Source organism: Rhopalosiphum padi, chromosome 4 (genome assembly GCF_020882245.1).
Source record: "Rhopalosiphum padi isolate XX-2018 chromosome 4, ASM2088224v1, whole genome shotgun sequence".
NCBI lineage: Eukaryota > Metazoa > Arthropoda > Insecta > Hemiptera > Aphididae > Rhopalosiphum > Rhopalosiphum padi.
Genome location: NC_083600.1, coordinates 54,188,835 through 54,207,431, shown reverse-complemented (window position 1 = coordinate 54,207,431; position 18,597 = coordinate 54,188,835). Strand labels below are relative to the sequence as shown.

The 18,597-nt window shown below is 26.0% G+C and overlaps 1 protein-coding gene across 1 annotated transcript; it reads right to left on the bottom strand.

Moving 5' to 3' along the window:
• Positions 1-8,990: 8,990 nt before the first annotated feature.
• On the bottom strand, positions 8,991-12,261 carry LOC132929772 (prisilkin-39-like). Its single transcript, XM_060995331.1, has 3 exons — positions 12,101-12,261; positions 11,845-11,953; positions 8,991-9,898 (listed from the first exon to the last, which is right to left on the bottom strand). The coding sequence occupies exons 1-3, from the start codon at positions 12,104-12,106 to the stop codon at positions 9,090-9,092; spliced, it is 924 nt and encodes a 307-aa protein (XP_060851314.1). The 5' UTR covers positions 12,107-12,261; the 3' UTR covers positions 8,991-9,089.
• Between the last annotated feature and the right edge of the window lie 6,336 nt (positions 12,262-18,597).

Sequence of the window (18,597 nt, the reverse complement as noted above, 5' to 3'; positions counted from 1 at the left end):
TGAATTTTAATTGCTATTATTTAAGTCTAGATTTTAAGTCAATAGCTATAGTTAATTTTAAATTTTTTACATTTGATATTTTTGTATATTTATCTACATAATTACGTGTATATTTTGGTTGCTAACGTTAATGGAGTACAATAAGGTATTGATCTTGCGAAGGTCTGGTGAGAGGATTTCAGAAAGTTTACCATACTGAGTACATTCGAGGCAGATACACTCAATAAGGAAGTATTTGATCGCCAATGGAGTGATCACGTCGGGGGTCACTATGACACTATGATACATTAAGAAGTTCTACGTCAAACGAGAATGCCATGTTCCCATTTTGAATATGATTAGGTATACTTCCTTACGTCCGTGTAGGTTAAAATTAGATTAAAAGAGATCGATCATTCAACCTAATTTCGTTTGGTATATATGTGGCTTGTGACTTTTTAAATTGAAATGTAAACTCTTTTTTTTGTATTATACAATTTTATATTTACTGAATATATTTCTTTTCACAAATTTAACGCTATTATACTCAATACATAAAATTATAAATTATAAATAACCGATTTTCTCAACTGCAGATCCTTATCATAAAAATACTGTGAATAAATAAATCTGAAAGAAATTTATGAGTGATTTCAATTTGATTAACTTAAAAATTAATAATAAATGCACTCAAAATTACATTTAAATTTAACTTCTAACTCTAGATTGGATATGTTACTCTAATTTTATTATATCTACTTATAAGTCACTTCTCACCCATGTACAACAATTATGGATGACGCCATCTTGGTTACAATTTAAATTACTAAAATCATCGGATATCTTAACTTACCAATACTTAATTATAAGAAAAACTTTTCTTAAAATAAAACGCCAAGATATAAAATAAACTATAAAAAAATAACATTGTTTATCGTACGAATTCTCAAAACACTATCAAATTTGAAAATCTTAGTTATATTCTCCATAAATACAATGTGTAACATTCTCAATAAGCTCAATAGCACAATTTATACATTATATTAGGTTATATATGGTGAATAAACATATGACCAAATGGCAAATATGCTCACCCACTTTTTTTTATTAAATAATTAATTTATCCAAATTTTGATTTTATTACATTGAAATTATTAAAAAAATAATCGCTAAATAATTTACAGTAAACAATTAATATGTTATTTAAAAAATAAAAGTTTGGAGACACCTTTTAAGATAAAAAAAAATATTAAGAATTTGAAAACGTAGTTTATTTAAAAACTCAATTATCAATTATAGAAGAACAAAAGGGGTAAGAATGTTTGGTGAATCACTCTGTACATACGAAATAAGTAAATAAACTATATTATCTTCCTTTTATTATTTTTTTTAAACTATGAAAGTATAGAACTACAAACAATAAAAAAAAGTTAAAGTAAAAGTAAAAGTTCCTTAAAATTGGTTTTACAGTTGGGCGTTATTATGAATTGTATAGTAGTAGAAATTGATTGAGAATGGTATTTTAAAGTATTTCAATGGGTAAGTCTATAAGGTTTTAATTAGTTCTAGTATTTTTGTAATCGAATATAATGTAATAATTTTTTAATACTAAAATTATCGCGCGCACTTGGTAATGCAATGACTTATTTCGTTAATTGCAGTTAATTTAATGTGATATAATTATTTTTATTATTATTACCGAAAATTAATAATATATAATTAAAACTGTACAATTTTTAAATAATAAGAACCTAATATGCAAAGTGGCAGTCGTAATGTAAGAAAGAAAATATCTTCAAGGCGTGGTATATACTATATATAGTAACAGTATTTAAAAAAAAAACTTATTTGTTTTCTTTCGTAGTAAGTTGACCAACCGGTTTTGATGATTTTCTTCGAACTGTATAAGAAAAACTGGTAATTTGTTTTGGCAAATAATTGCTTACATTATTCTTAAACAATTTTAAAGTAATCAATTTCGTATAAAATATTATATGACCACGAAAAAAAAAACTTTTTAATATTTTATTACATATTATAGGTATTATAGATTACACGAATGCAAATTTTGGTGTTATGTTTCGTTCAATATAGGTGTGTGCATAGTTTATCCATAATACCGTATTTGGTTTTAATGCCATAAACTTAATATTTTAGTAGCCTCCATAGACGCGTAATTTTAACATGTATGTACTTAGCCGAAAACCACAGTAGGTTCAAAGAACTCGAGCACATAATGATAATATGAATCTACAATATCTGGTCCCGGTATCTTAATTAATACCATGTTACACGTTATTACTCAATATGTTTGTATCGATATTAACGAATAGATTACTGCAGGTTTGAACGCCATCCGTACTAATAAGAAACTAGTATAGTGTATTAAATATTGATCAAAGTCAAACATGATAAGTTACCACAGTAACAAAAAAGATAATTAGTAGGTACCAAACCAATTAATGAAACATGAATACGCACTGCACTCGTATTATAGTATTATTTTTTAATCTATTGTAGTCAGGTACTTAAAAACAACATAATAAAATGCTTTCAAAATAATTTTGAATTAATTTTTATTGTTGTGTTTTTTATTTCAAAATGTCAATCATTTAAATCCAAATCAGAATTATTATCCTGAAATTTCGGTTGATTTGTTAGTTGTAATTAAAACAGGATTTTTTTTTAAAGATAATAGTAGTTAAGCTTATTCATGTACCAAAAAGAGAATTTCTGACCTTCTATATCGTGTAAAATATAACAATATAATATTAATAGTAATAAATTGTAACGCGCACATGTCATAGTTTTGTATACATAGACTAAATATATTATTTCTTTCTTAAGTATTATAATAATATTAAATGAACATAAATCATAATTATATTGATTCAAGTAAGTTTACATCATATTTACGAAGTTCATCTACACAAGAGCTATTAAACATCGATGGGAGTATAATTAAATCCATTATGATGTGTACCTATTTAATTTAACTGTAGGTTTCTGATTTTGTTTGTTATGATTACGCGTATAATTTAGAGTGATTTTATAATAATATGTAATAAATAATAATAAAACTAATTACTAACAAGATCATACTTATAATGTTTGATAGCATATTATATAAAATTATGATACAAATTTTAATTTTATACGTAAAAAAAATAATATATTTCTTAACCTACCCTTAAATTTATTTTTCACGCGTCTTCACTAGTCCAAAGAGAAGTGTTAACTTCGAAGAGAATTTTTACATTATGTCCATATACGACCGATGATCTTTAATCTGTTAAAATCTTTAATGATCATGGCCTATAGTGTCGAATTCGTATGCAAAACCATAGAATAGTGTTTAGTGTTTATAGTGTTTTATAGTAAACTAACACAATTTATGTAAGTTTATTAATATTCTGTATTTTAATGTTAAAGGTTATCTCATTATAAATTAAAAATAATATTTTAAAATTTTAATAAAGTATAGAAAAAATAATAAATAATGGAAATTTAATTAATTTAAATTTAAAATGTACTAAGGTCATACGCCCCAATGTTAAAATTAGTTATATATTTAGATTTTTATTTTCTATTCAAAAAAAAAAAAATATCAAAACTGAGATATATGTGTATATTCAATTTCAATATTGAAAAATGTTGAGCATCAATATGTGTCTCTCATGGAAAGTTCACAAAAAAACGAACGGATAAGTCAACTTGTTAATTACAGATTGTAAATTTTCTAATAAAAAAAATATATTATATTTAATAACATGATCTTATTCTCAATGAGTATAAAATAACCAAGATTATGAATTTAATGTACTAAATGAAATATGCAAGCAAAAATACACTAAAAGGTGACTAAATATGCATTCAAAATTCTTAGTTTGCACTTATTTTTTAAAAATATGCGTAAAAGCACAACAATTTTTTTTATTATTTTTGACGACATTTAATTTATAAATACGTACCTATAATATAAAATCCATAGCTTTGTATGTCATGCGTTCCATGTCCCATGACCTATAGAATATATTATGTATATTATATGTGTATAATTTAATTTTTAGTAGTTTTTTTCATATTTTTAAAAAATTAATGCATACCTATTTAACAATTTTAACTGTAAATTATATTTTGTATGCATATTTTGTCAGATTTTAGTTCTTAGGTATTTAATAAATTGTTTATCACATTAAATTGACAACCCTGGTTATATTCGTTCTGAATAATAGCATATTATTATTTTGTTCAACCTATAGTAATAACTAATAAAAATAAAATTTGAAATACCTTCACTAAAAATTATTGAAATAAAATACGCCAATAAGGAATAATATACTAATGAGGATATTTTGTATAATGGTTATTTTTAAGTGAGATACTCATAATTAAGGCAGAAGACTTAAAGCCATTAAAAATCAATAAATACGCATTTGATTATTCAAAATATGCATTTTAAAAATAAAAACGAGATTATTTTTATTTATTTTTTGTATTTTATTTAATTTTTAAAAATAAATTTATGTTTTGGTTGTGTTATTCAGAATTAAAACGTCAGTGGAGAAAAAAATTGATAAAATTATTATTTAAGTTAAAATATGTCTCTAAAAGTATAAAATTGAAGAAATATGACCTAAAAACAAAAATAAAACAACTGCTATTTCTGTGAATATGCAAAACAAATATGCAGTCTCCTACCCTACTTATAATGAACATAATTTTACCGTGGGATATTTCGGGAGAAACCCCTAATATTAGGATCACATGGTCGGTTTAATATGTCTTGTGGCGAGACGAAATTATTACGAAATCTGTTTCAAACGATGATATTTTATCGTATGAAACTGTAATAAATATATGGTATTAAGTAGCATAAGCATACTATAATAGTTCAGTGGCGTATTTATGTATTCGTGTTAGGTACAGATAAAAAATGTAAAAAATATTCAATTAAATTTAAAAAAAAAAATTGTTTAGTACAATCACAATTTATACGGCTATACCCACAAATGCTTTTGTACAATTTTAATTTTGTCATAGCCTATAGAGTATAAGTACTTATGTTTCGTAGATTATATAGCAATTGTTAGGGACTAATAAAGTATAATTATTTTATTTATTACCGTTAGCAATATATTAATATGTAATATCATTTTTTTTGTTTATATAACAACATCTATTTTTCGTGGTTTAAGTACATTTCCTCACATTAAGCTCTAAAATCTCCGCTGCGACGTGGTAGTGGACAAAAAGCTTTTAAGAGAAAATAAATGATTGAGTTTATTTTTCTATTAAAATTATTAAATGATTCTAAAACACTTTTTATGTTAGCATTTCCATTTCCTATTTTTAATTACCGCCTTTTAAACTAAGTTAAGGAAACTCGTTAATCTATGACTTAAAATAATACTTCACCATCTCTTTAAAACTTATTTCATTATTAATTATTGATCTTGTGAACCGTGTGGAGTTAAGTAGTCATTTATTTCCTAAAAGTCAGCCACGCTAATAAAGTTAAAAATAGTCTAAAATGTATTACACTTATTTAGAAATAAAAGGGGTTGGGACTATCTGCGTCGACTTCTCCCTATAAATACACCACTGGTACATCACAAATTTGAAAAATGAACAAGCGTTATTCGCGGCGTCAGCACAACAACAATGTATGGATTATCGTACACTCTGGTGGCCACTTTTAGTGTATGGTTAATAGTAAAATAAACGCATCACATGAAATGTTCCGTTTTTAAAAAAAAACTAGTCAACTCACACAGCCGGAGATGAGTAGCTGCCTATTCACAACGCCGTATCATTTTATATTTTTACGATCTAAAAAAAAAAATACAATAATAATTATACCCACTAACGTTGGTATGAAAAGTCACGTTAAAAGTTGTATCACGAGTAATAGGTATATATGTATATTATAATTGATGTTAATATTGTGTCTTACAACCAGTTATAAGGATTTAAACGCAGAGTTTTATTATTTTTTAAATGCTCTAGGGCAATGCATTCAATGTACATAATTCATATAACAGACGCTTTAAAGGTTATACTATCGCTTTTAAATTTTTTAAGCATTTCTGATCATTTTATTAGTTTTTAGTGAATAATATTAATACGCTGTATGAGTGTATTATACTATTATAGTGTAAATTAGGGAATTCAAAATATGTATATTAATAATAATTATTAAGTATTTTTCATCTATATCAATAAATTTCGTTTGTTCTATTTATGACAAATAACGTTTTTTGTCTACAATGATTATTGGATCATATTAGTGGTATCTTATCTGATCTTATTCAAACAAACAATAACTGATATTAGTGAATTTAAGTTACATCACAATTTCGTCTATTTTGAATATACTTATTATTGTTATTAGGGCCCGGATTTAAATGCACTTAAAAACCATAGAAATATGCTCTAAAAGTAGCTAAAAATGCATTTTACATCAAAAATGAAAAAATGACCTAAAAATGCCATATATTTTTTTTATTCAATTTGTAATTTATAAATAAGCTAAAATTATTATTTATTATTTTATTAAAAACAAAAAAAACACTGAAAATTTGAAATGATGACTTGATGCTGACACGCACGTGTTTTGGCCGATTTGGGGAAATATTATTCATTATAAATAAACCAAAATATATATTAAAATGTATGTAAAATTAAAATTATAAATAAGCCTATTGTACTTACAAAATGTTAAGCATTTCATTAAACAATAATACATTATTTAATATGTTTTAACACCAAAGATCTTCTATTATCTAAAAGAATATTTTTGTACGTTAAAAAGCTCCTTTCGACGTCCACGGATGTAATACGAGCAAATTTCATGTGACAAATATGGTTTGTAGTTAATTTTTCTGATAATTTTGTATGATTTATTTTTAGATAGTGTTTTGAATATGCTAAATTTAATCGTATATTGAACAAATAGGTACGCATTAAAAACCAATAAAATGACCAAATAATGCTAAAAATACTCTAAAAATAAAAAAACGAAAATGCAAAAAAATTTGTAGCTTTGAAACCCTCGTTACATGAAACGAATATTATGCACTTTGCGTTGAAATCCGAGCCCTTATTATTATTTTTTACAAAGGATAGTCTTCAACAACTAGGTAATTACATGAAATTACATTAGCATTGACATTAATTGATTATATGATTATTTGATTATTTGCTAAACTATAAGAAATGATTTTGGCTGCAATAAAGTTCAACTCTTCACAATAAAAAACATAATCCTAGATTGTCCGCTATTTCGTTTACTAATAAATTGTGCTTGTAGTATTTGGTTTTTGTGTCATTATATATTACTTTAATTATGATAAAGAAGTAAAGAAAAAAATTAAAGTGAGTTTTTATTAAAATTATTTCTATGAATTGTAGTTTTTATACAATTTTTAATTACCTAATAATATTTTAGTTGAACTATTTGTTAATTAAATTTTTTTGTTTTTATTAAATCATAAACATTTTTTTTAACGCTAAATTGATATATTACGAATAATATAAAAAAAAGACATATGCATAGGTTTCTCAATTGGTAATATTTTATCAACATATTTGTTGGTATGTGATAACAATTATGAAATTCTTATGGTATTGGAAATGGTTTTGTCCTAAGCCCTGTTGAATTTACACCCCACATCCAATTATTTCATTGTACGATAATACGATAACTCTAATTTTGTATTCGTGATTTTTATGGATGTGGCTTCTTAAATATGAATAATATGAAACAACAAGAATGTACAATCTAATATTTACATGTCACTCGAATATAAGGTAAAATACCTTAGGTTTTTCTTTGATTTTCTAAACCTGTACAGTGTACATTAAAACCACATTCATACATACTTACTTAACTAATAAAATAAATTCTGAATAAGCATTGTTGAGTTAAACCATATGAAAACATCATTAATTTTAGTAATCTTACATACAACTTGTAAATAATATAAGTATCTGATATAGTGATAATATGCATTATGTAGTATACACTTTATAAACCATCATTCGGCGCATAATCCACGGAAAATGGCAGTGCATGAAATTGAGGTAAAGTTGATGTGGAGAATCGTTTCACACTGAAATATTTTTCACTGCTCAACACTATATAACATAGTACGATATATACTCTTATTATTTGATTAATTATTATTTAATAATATTATATATATATATATATATATATATATATATATACATATAAGTTTACATACTCGCGGATAGTGACATTCACATGGTTCGATAGAAAATCGTTTTCAATTGAACGATGGTGAGACGGACGTGGAAAAAGCTGACAGTTACTACCGTTTAATATTTAGATATGGCTGCGATAACAGGTGTATATAAAATATATTTTAAAATTCCTTCTCCTTAAATATATTGTAAATTCGTAAAGATGTACAATAAATTCAATACTCATCATAGGTAACCCCCAACACTCGTTTGGGTGGCACTGACAACTAGGATCTAATACATCATATGTATGATCATTAGCTTATATAAATCAATCGTAATTAATACTAATTATATTATTATATAATTATACCTATGTAAATATATTTAAGGGTTATTAGTTATTTAAGGCTATGAATGAATATATAAATATATATTATTTTTAGAATCTCTATACGTATATATTATTATTTTAATAAAACATTGGAAGTAACTTAATTTTTAATACTACAGCTTAAAAGCTTATATTTTCATATTACCTAATATTACTGATGCTGAATTTGTTTTATTGTTTATACACGTGATTCCAAATAATCAATAGTTTACCTGTACATTGTTTTAATAATATCTTTTTATATACTCATAAACATTAATATGACAAAATGGGAGAAATATTTTCTTTTGTCACGTTTTTAATTAGCACAAGTAAGTACATTAATAAATGATAATTAAGTTACCAATATTTTAATGTATTACTTTAAATTAATAGACATACATATTTTTTTAAATAAATAAAGTATTAATAACTTTAAAATAAATGTATTTATTTTATATTCTAAACACACACATTATTCATTTATTTGCATTGTTATATTTTCGTTTCATAAATATTTCGTCGTTGTCTATTTGTTGAGGTTGAAAGTTTGAGATCCCAAGTATTCTGTGGCGCCGTAAGATGCAGCTTTTGGTGCAACTGTGCTCGATACGAATTCAGCGTTGCTCACAGCAGCAGCAGAGTTGGCAGAATATGCCAAAGGAGATGCTCCAGAGTATGCAGAGTACGACGATGGAATGGCGGCAGAGTAAGATGCTGGTAATGCAGCAGCATTGACACCAGAGTATGATGCTGGGTAGGCACCGTATACTGAGGCTGGAGATGCAGCTGAGTAGGTCGAGTAAGATGATGGGTAGGCGGCGGAGTAAGCCGAGTAAGATGCTGGGAATGCGGCGGAGTGAGCCGAGTAAGATGCTGGGTAGGCGGCGGAGTGAGCCGAGTAAGATGCCGGGGAGGCACTGTAGAAGGAGGCAGCTGGAGATGCAGCTGAGTAAGTCGAGTAAGATGCTGGGTAGGCAGCCGAGTGAGAAGAGTAAGATGCTGGGTAGGCAGCTGAGTGAGCAGAGTAAGATGCCGGGTAGGCAGCGGAGTAGGCGGAGTAAGATGCAGGGAAGGCAGCAGAATTGGCCGAGTAGGATGCAGGGAAGACAGCAGAATTGGCTGAGTAGGATGCAGGGAAGGCAGCAGAGTTAGCCGAGTAAGATGCTGGGTAGGCACCAGAGAAAGCTGAGTATGAGGCTCGGGAAGAGGCTGGGTAAGATGAGTATGATACTGCAGGGTATGCGCCTGAGTAAGCTGAGTAGGATGATGGGTATGCTGATTGGTATCCAGATTTGTATCCAAAACCAGCTCCGTATCCAAAACCAGCACCGTATCCTAAAAAAATAACATTAGGTATTTTAGAAATAATTTAAATACAAAAATATTTGAGGGAACAATTTAAAAACTAAACTATTAATTTGAAAATCCATACAAATACTATTCGTTACCTACTGTTACTTTAGTTTATAAATAATATTTGAGTAGTTCAAAACATAATGCAAATATGAAAAATACATAATAAAATTATGCGTTATCAAGAAATACATAAAATAAAATAAACATAAATAATTATAATCAGTATACAAACGTGTGAATTAACAACAGTGAATGTTAAAAAAATTTGAATTAATTTGGTAGAAAAAAAATTGAGAAAATAGCGGGTCCTGTTAATTGAACATAGTAAATGAGAAAAATAATAATTTTTTTTAACAGATAAAATAATAACGAGATCAATATTATTCCATGGGAGTTATCGAAAACTTACTGAATTTATTTATTAGGGCTCATATTTATTTGAGCTTTTTGGTATACGAATGTAATGTGTTGAATATATAAAATATAGTTTACTGGTCACAGTACACAGTATAATAATTTTTCAAACTTTATTACATTTTGAGTTGATTTAAAAATCAAATAAAAACAATCTCGCCTAACCATTTTATTATCAAGACAGTACCTACCTATTTGATATCATAGGTATAAGATGTTGTCTTAAAATACAGTTACAACACTATTTGCTGGATATAAAAATATAACCTTGTAATTCCACGCACATATTATAATATTATTATCGATCAAATTTAACTCACACGACTCATATAAGAGATACATTTTATAATCAAAACAGCAGTAATATACCACTTACGTTTCCCACGTTATGTCGTAAAATTAAAATATAATACTAAGGTGTGACAAAATATATTTTAGCGTGTTATTTGTTATGTTAATATTATTATGTAGGTACGAAGTAAAATAGATTAGATGAAAATGTATTTTTAAATCCAAAGAATTATACGAGCCTGAAAAAATGATAGAATACTGTGATCACATTATTATTATAATCTATAGTTAACTACATTTCAGAATTCAATATTTTGATGCGCCTAATACGAATAACAAAACATATCTAAAATTAAATATTCATGGATAATTTAATACTACGAATAACTTAAATGCGATACTAAATATATATATATATATATATATATATATACTTCATAACGTATTATAGTTATTATTTTATTAAGCCTTCCATTTTTATTATTTAAATACATGGTTAAAGAAATGAACCGGTTAGTTCTCGAATTATATAATTATTATAGTTTGTTCTGAATAAAAATAGAATTTTATAAATAATATCACGAAGGTTTAAAATACGTTTAGTTAAACATAATCTCCAGTTTATTTAACACTTTTTTTAATGCCTATCTCGGTCATTATAGTGAATAACGTCTACAATTATGTTGTACGAAAACAGCAGCAGTGTACATCTCAAGAGAGTAAACTATTTTGAAGTGACTGAAGAATATAGTAATATATATATGTACTGCAGTCTAAAAGCTTACATTGAATTAAATATTATACGAGCCATATAAATCGTTAATGTCGTATTTTATGGATATGTTTATAAGCAACAAAAACTACACTAACAGTAACATATTATCACATGCTCAATCAATGTGCATGATAAAAAACATAGCCGCCTCGTTAAATACGTCTCACTGGGATTGTCGGAATTCTCTTTGGTTGAGCCGCTTAGTATAGTAATAATTATTAAATGAAAATAATCGGTACCCAGAACTCACAAGTGACTGACATCGACACTATAATAAGCGTACGAATCGCATCACAGGAATATAATCACAAACAGGAGACGCCCTTTGCCGTGATTGTCGAATTAGATTTATACACAACTAATATTTTTTTTAACCGTGTCCGTGTATAATTATATCGGAAAAAAAATAATCAAAACGAATGGAGGTATATTAGAAATAAATTACCCAAAGAGGCAGTGGATGCTGCGTGTCCAAATTCGTGGCTACGTTTTGCCGGTTGATTCTTGGTTTCAGCGAACGCCGCGGCGACCAAAAGTAATGTAATACACAAGACCTGTACAAATATAAAAAATAAAATAATGACAATAATAATGGTGCGACGAGGTGGTCAGTTTAAACGAAAATATACTATTTGTCCGAATGAAAATTTTATAATATATTTTCAAAACGAACGTAATACTAAATAATAATGTCTGCTTGCCTTCATATTGATAATGATATTTGTATCGGTGCAGGTTATCTGACGAAGACGACGGCGACGGTGTTCCGTAGGTATGCTGCTCGGAGGTAGGTGCTCGTGCAGATGGTCAGAACGAATTGTGTTCAAATGGTCCCGGTGCGGCTTTATAAAGGAACTTTTTTGCACGATGGGCGACTACAAAATCCCGAGAGCCCATACAAAAAGAATAATTGCATACGGGGTGAGATGAATACGGAACGACGCTCACTTCTGTCATTGGCAGAGGATGACAGTGGGGATCTTCATATCCAGTTTTTTTTTTCCACCCGTCCCGAAGAAAATTAAAACTAGTTTGCAACGGCAATGGCTGCACGCCAAAATCTTTGAATCTTCTTCATCTTGTTGGAAAAAGAAAAAATTAAATGTTCGTAAAAAGTTGTTTTGTTATAATCTCGCATACGCTCAAGGCCTTGTTTGTGGGATTGCTTTTAATGTCCAATTACTTTTATTTCATAGTTTTTTTTTTTTTTACCCACTCGCGGTTTTGTCTCAGAGTCAGTTAGTCTTCTCACGTGTTAGCGTTTGGATTTCGATGTCAACAAAATACAAAATTATAATATATTATTTTTAAAAATGTTATATAGAATTTATTTGTAGTTTGTAGATTTCTAACAAGGCTGGTTAATGATTTTTTTTTAACTCAGTTAAATTAATATGTATCAGTAAGAAAAATTTAAAAGTTAAAAGTTAATAAAATTTTTGGTTAACTCAGTTAAGTTAAAAGTTAATAAGTACAATTTTTTTTTTTATTCGTTAGCTTACTTTATTTTTTACAAACACAAAACTAAATTATTGATTATAATGCTTATAATTCATACAACATACAGTATTTCTATATACTATGTTTTTTATTTAAGTTTTTCGTTTCTAACAAAAAAAAATAAAAACAATAGTCATCTAAATAATAATTAATAGGTGCCTAAGAGCTGAAAATAATTAATTTAAATTATTTAATAAAGTCATGTATACTGATATTATTGGTGTGTTTGTAATAGAGTATTCTGAGTATTACTGTATTTTTAACTAATAAATTTGCAATAAAAATATTTTTTGACATAAAAACGACTGAAATAGTGAAGATGACTTAACAAGCACACAAAGCTAGTTATAATCTACACTACAAAAACTAGGAGTCGTTTGATATGTTATCGCGTATTATATCTAAACGTGTACAAATCAATTATTATTATGTATAATATTATACATTATACATAAACGTTAATTGTTGTCCAATTTAAGTAATTAAATTTATTTAAGGTAAATACATTAATATAATTTTATTTAAATGTAAATTAAAACATTAACTTTTTACTAGGTTAAAAAATCGTATTATATTCAGTATAATATAGCATAATATTATATTACTTTGAATTAATAAATCGTTTAAAGAAAATATTCAAAATATAAATAATGTGTTCAGATAAAATAAAAACTATTCTAAATTCAAAAAATATATTCAAATGCAGTAGTTGATCAGTGATTACGTAACACCTCAGTTCGTTTATCACGGATAAGACTATTATTTTAAATTTGAAAGCAATGATAAATTATGATGACCGTGTAATTAGTATGAGTAGAGCTCCATTTACTAAAATAAATCAACTTAACAATTGAATAATACAACAAATATGATATTATAAGTAACCTTGTATTAAAACTAAATGCATAACTTTAAATACCTAAAAAAAAACTATACCTTAAATAAGGAAGATACACATTAAATAAATATTATCAGTTAAACAAGGTAATTTCTAATAAATAGATACGTTATGTTATGTAACTAGTACAACAATTTTAGATTAAACTTAATCTATAATGGTAAACATTAATATTATCATAAAAATAAAATATTACCTAAGTAAGTACATAAAGCAATTAATCATTTAAGATTCAGGGTGATGCAATGAATGTACCTATTTATTTTACAATTATGTATATTTTTTTTGTATTTCGATTTATTTTTCATCTATATGTCTGTCCTCACCATTGGGTGCTGTAAAAATGCTTCATTTCTCTTTTTTAGGATGGTTTCTGGAATAAAATTGCATCTAATTAGTACTTTGAGGAATCGAAAGTTCAAAATACTTAACTAAAAGTTTTCAAGAAAATCCATTCAGTTTTTATTTAGGGATAAAAAACAACTTGAAAATTCAATTCAAGGTACTAAAATACAAGTATTTTCGGTAAAAATTAATAACTACCTAATTAAGTACGAATAGTAAAATTACTATAATTACTATAATAGGAATATAAATATATCAAAAAATATACTATTAGTAATATTATAGGTATAAATTATAGTAGTAGATTTATAGTAGGTACTTATTACTCACACAAACAAGTATTTTTGAACACAATAACGTTATGTAATAACTTAGTATTTAAAAGCATTTCTTTAAATTTTAAATTTTTGTTTGTAAATTATTATTTTTTCTGTTCGTTATACTTAGAATTGCAAATTAATCGGTTAAATCATTGAATTGTTTACATTCAAAAATTAGAAGATTAGAACATTTTTTAAGAATTTAACTGATCCAAAAATTATACATAGAAAAACTATATTATTTTAAATGAAAATTGAATTAAGTCGCACAAATATTTGTCGGTTGTTGAAGTTAGGACCCTTAGCCTAATAGTATTATCTACGAGCAAAACCACTCAGCAAATTTAGTAAATAAATATTTTAAACTATATAGGTTCTCTATGCATTACATAAACTTAAAGATTATTGATTAATAATATTACAAACTTTTAATGAAATTAATACTATTGAGTTTTCAAAGTTCGAAGAATAAGTTCTATCATTATTTGTTATAATTTTCGTTAATTTTAATGCATTCTAAGTTTCGTCCGCACTAAGTAATCGTGGAAGGGCGTAACGAATAAGTATGGACACTGGACAGTATGGTTAATGTTTTGTTTGATTAAATATCGATCACTGATGGTGAAACCATAAGATTTTATAAGGTTTTTATTAAATTGTTTAAAATATATTCAATTTGGTCGAACTTTTAAGCCATTTTTCATTATATTCAAACTTTAAAAAAAAAAATCATGTTCAAATTCAACCAGTTTGTGAAATATATATAGTTTTTTTTCATTATTTATGTTTTGCCGGTGTGGTTACGGTTTTGTGATCTTTCGAAGAAAAAGAATATTATAATTGACATTGATATATTTAAAAAAAATACTATAATTTTTTTTTTATGTATTTTATTTTTAACTACGACAGTTAGATGCTCGCTGTTGGTATATAATATGGTACGAATGTTAAAATGTCAAGTCGATACCGGCATGTTCGTGATCGATGTCGTAAAAACGCTAAAAACCGGTTGTGATAACAAAATTTGATATTTGAAATTGGCTGGACAAAAAATATTGCAAAACCCGTGTCAAATTTTCCTGCAACTAGATGGCTGTGCCAATTTAACGCACCGCGTGTGTTTAGTTTTTTCTTCTAAGCGGCGTTTATAACAGATATATAATATAATATATGCAATTTATTTTATAATGTCGCGCGAGTGCAGGGTTCTTTATTAAAGGTTGGTACGAAACATGTTTTTTTCAGCATTATTTAACAGACTTGTAGACGCGGTTTATTATCTGTATACAATCGAGCGTATAACCCCTCTCGCAGAATCCTGTTTTGTGAATCGAGAAAATCAAAGATTCAGTATTTAAGCGAAAACGGAAACAGTCATGAATAATAAACGATAATCATAAAAACAAATGTATGCATAACATGTTTAATGCGTTTATATTGGTTTTTAAGATACAACCCTTGACTTGTTATAGTTAGCAATAACACAGATATAACGGTTATTATTATATATATTTTTTTAATTGGATATAATACACGATTACGATAATATAATCGTTCTGCTGTTGAAGACAAGGACATATTATATCATTTTATATTCGTAATCGACATCATATTGGTCGAAATTAGTTACAGTAAGTGTCCCATATAATGAAGCAATGTAAAAAATAATTCAATCAAATTATTGATGATACTTGTGTGTAAAGTGAAACAGTAATATTATATTTGATTTACTAGCTTAACAAAAATTAATACTACATATTATATTTTCTTTCTATATTTTTAAAATCTGCATAATGGTTTATATAATCCGATTATTCTCCTAATAATCATTTATATGTTCTAACTATAATTAACCAATACTATATTATTAATTTATTTATACACGAGTATTAGCCCGGTTATTTATGTGCTTTTACCTAAGTTAAAAACTAATCATAAATAACGTATACGTATATAGAGTATAAGATAACGTATTGGTATTGTAATAAGGTTTAAGGGCCGTAAATACAGGATTGTAAGGTGTTAAAATACCATATATATAAACAAAAGGTATCTTACTTAAAAATATAAAATAACATTAATAATTAAGGTATATACAATATAGACTTCTTATTTATTAATTAATTATGACATATATTTTAACGATTCTACTACGATTTAAAGACTGTGTAATTTTGATTAATGTACAAAATAATATAATAATATATATATCTAATAGTTAAATCTTAACTTTTAAAATATAATCATAGTATCGAATATAACGCATATTAGTCAATACAAATTTATTTTTAAATTGTGTCTTTTAGATGTGATATTAAATTTTAAATTCACTCATATTTTCAGTATTAACTTTATTTTTAAACCTTGAATATTTTTTTTATAGAAGAAGGATAATGTCAGATCTCTTCTTTATTTTTTGTATGAATTTAGGTACTTCTTAATTTTCTTTTTCAGTTTCATCACTAAATACGTAAATAATTTTTATTTAATATTCAATCGTCTTATATCTAGTTGTACCTATCTATTTTATATCTATCAACTATATATAATTTCTCAATGCAGAATACTCGTGTTAATATCGCTAAATAAATATAATATTGATCCATGTTCATGCCCAACTACGTATATTAATGTTTGAAATACATATTCAAATAGTTTAATTTATTAATATGTGTACTTATAAGTTATAATATATATTTTTATATTATATATTATAATACAATAATATATCTTGTATTTATTATATGCAAATATAATATATATTTTAGATTTCATATTTTTAATAAAAAAAATTATGAATATTAAATACTTTTCATTATTTTACAAAAATGTAATCATTAACAAAACAACTTTATTCACTATAAGTTTGTGTTCTGTTAGCCAAGTTTAACGAGTGTGTTCAATGGCGTCATTCATTTTGTGTCAGTGCTGCCAAGAAAAAGCTTTCGAATCACAATCTCAACAATTTGACTTTGTGAAAAGCAACCAATGATTTGTTAAAATGACTTAAATTTATATTTATATATTTTTTAATAAATTACTTAAGTATTTAATTTATGATATAAAATATTATATAATATATATATATATATTAATAACTACGTTATTAAAACGATATATTATCGGTATGCATTTTAAACATAATTTAGAATAATTTCATTTTTGAAGACTTTACGCTTCGTTTTATAAAATAAATAAATATATAATATAGTGTCAAACCTAAGGATCACAAGATCCCGAGGACGCTTCTAAATAGAAAAGGAATAAAATGAGCCTTTTAAAAATATATTAATAAAAACTGTTTTTAATTTGCTTTTAAAAATAATGTATAATATACAGTTGCGATATGATGTGTATCATACACATTATCATTTTATATATTCATAACAATATTGAATATAGTGTAACATAATATTAATTTCCAAGTTACTATCCACCTTTATTACCTTATATAATAATATTCTTAAAAGAATATGTCTATCTAAGCATTAAACAAATAAATAAATAATATTCTACCTGGGCTAAGGGCCGCTAAGTAACTGCCTAGTTTGACACTTTATATATTATATTATATATATATACATTATACACAATATACACATTATAAACATATAATTTTGTGCATAATTTATATACTTAAAGATATTCATTAATGTATTGCCTTAAAAGTCCAGTAGAGTACATACATTTTTTCAAATGTAATTAGGAGTAATTACAAAATTGATTACCTAAATAAAAAATAAAAATAAATAGTTTTTAAATACAGTTTATGGTTATGACTATTAATATTAATAGTTTATTGTAAATCCAATTTAAAATATCAAAATATTTGCACATTTATTATTTCATGATAAAAAGTTTAATTGAAAAATATTATCATTCAGCTGTAGACTTGTAGAGTCGTAGGTATATGAAATTCAGTCTTCCAATCGCCCTTGTAAATTATAATCACTGATATTTATTTAGTTTTTACATGGAAATATCAAGGTGGGTATTACATGTTTAATGCAATACCTATACATGCAGATAAACGATAATGTAAATAATACGATAGTGACACATGATAAGGTACAAGACTGCACCGTAACTTTTAAATAAAATGATCATTTACATTAAAATGAAGTCGATGAATGAA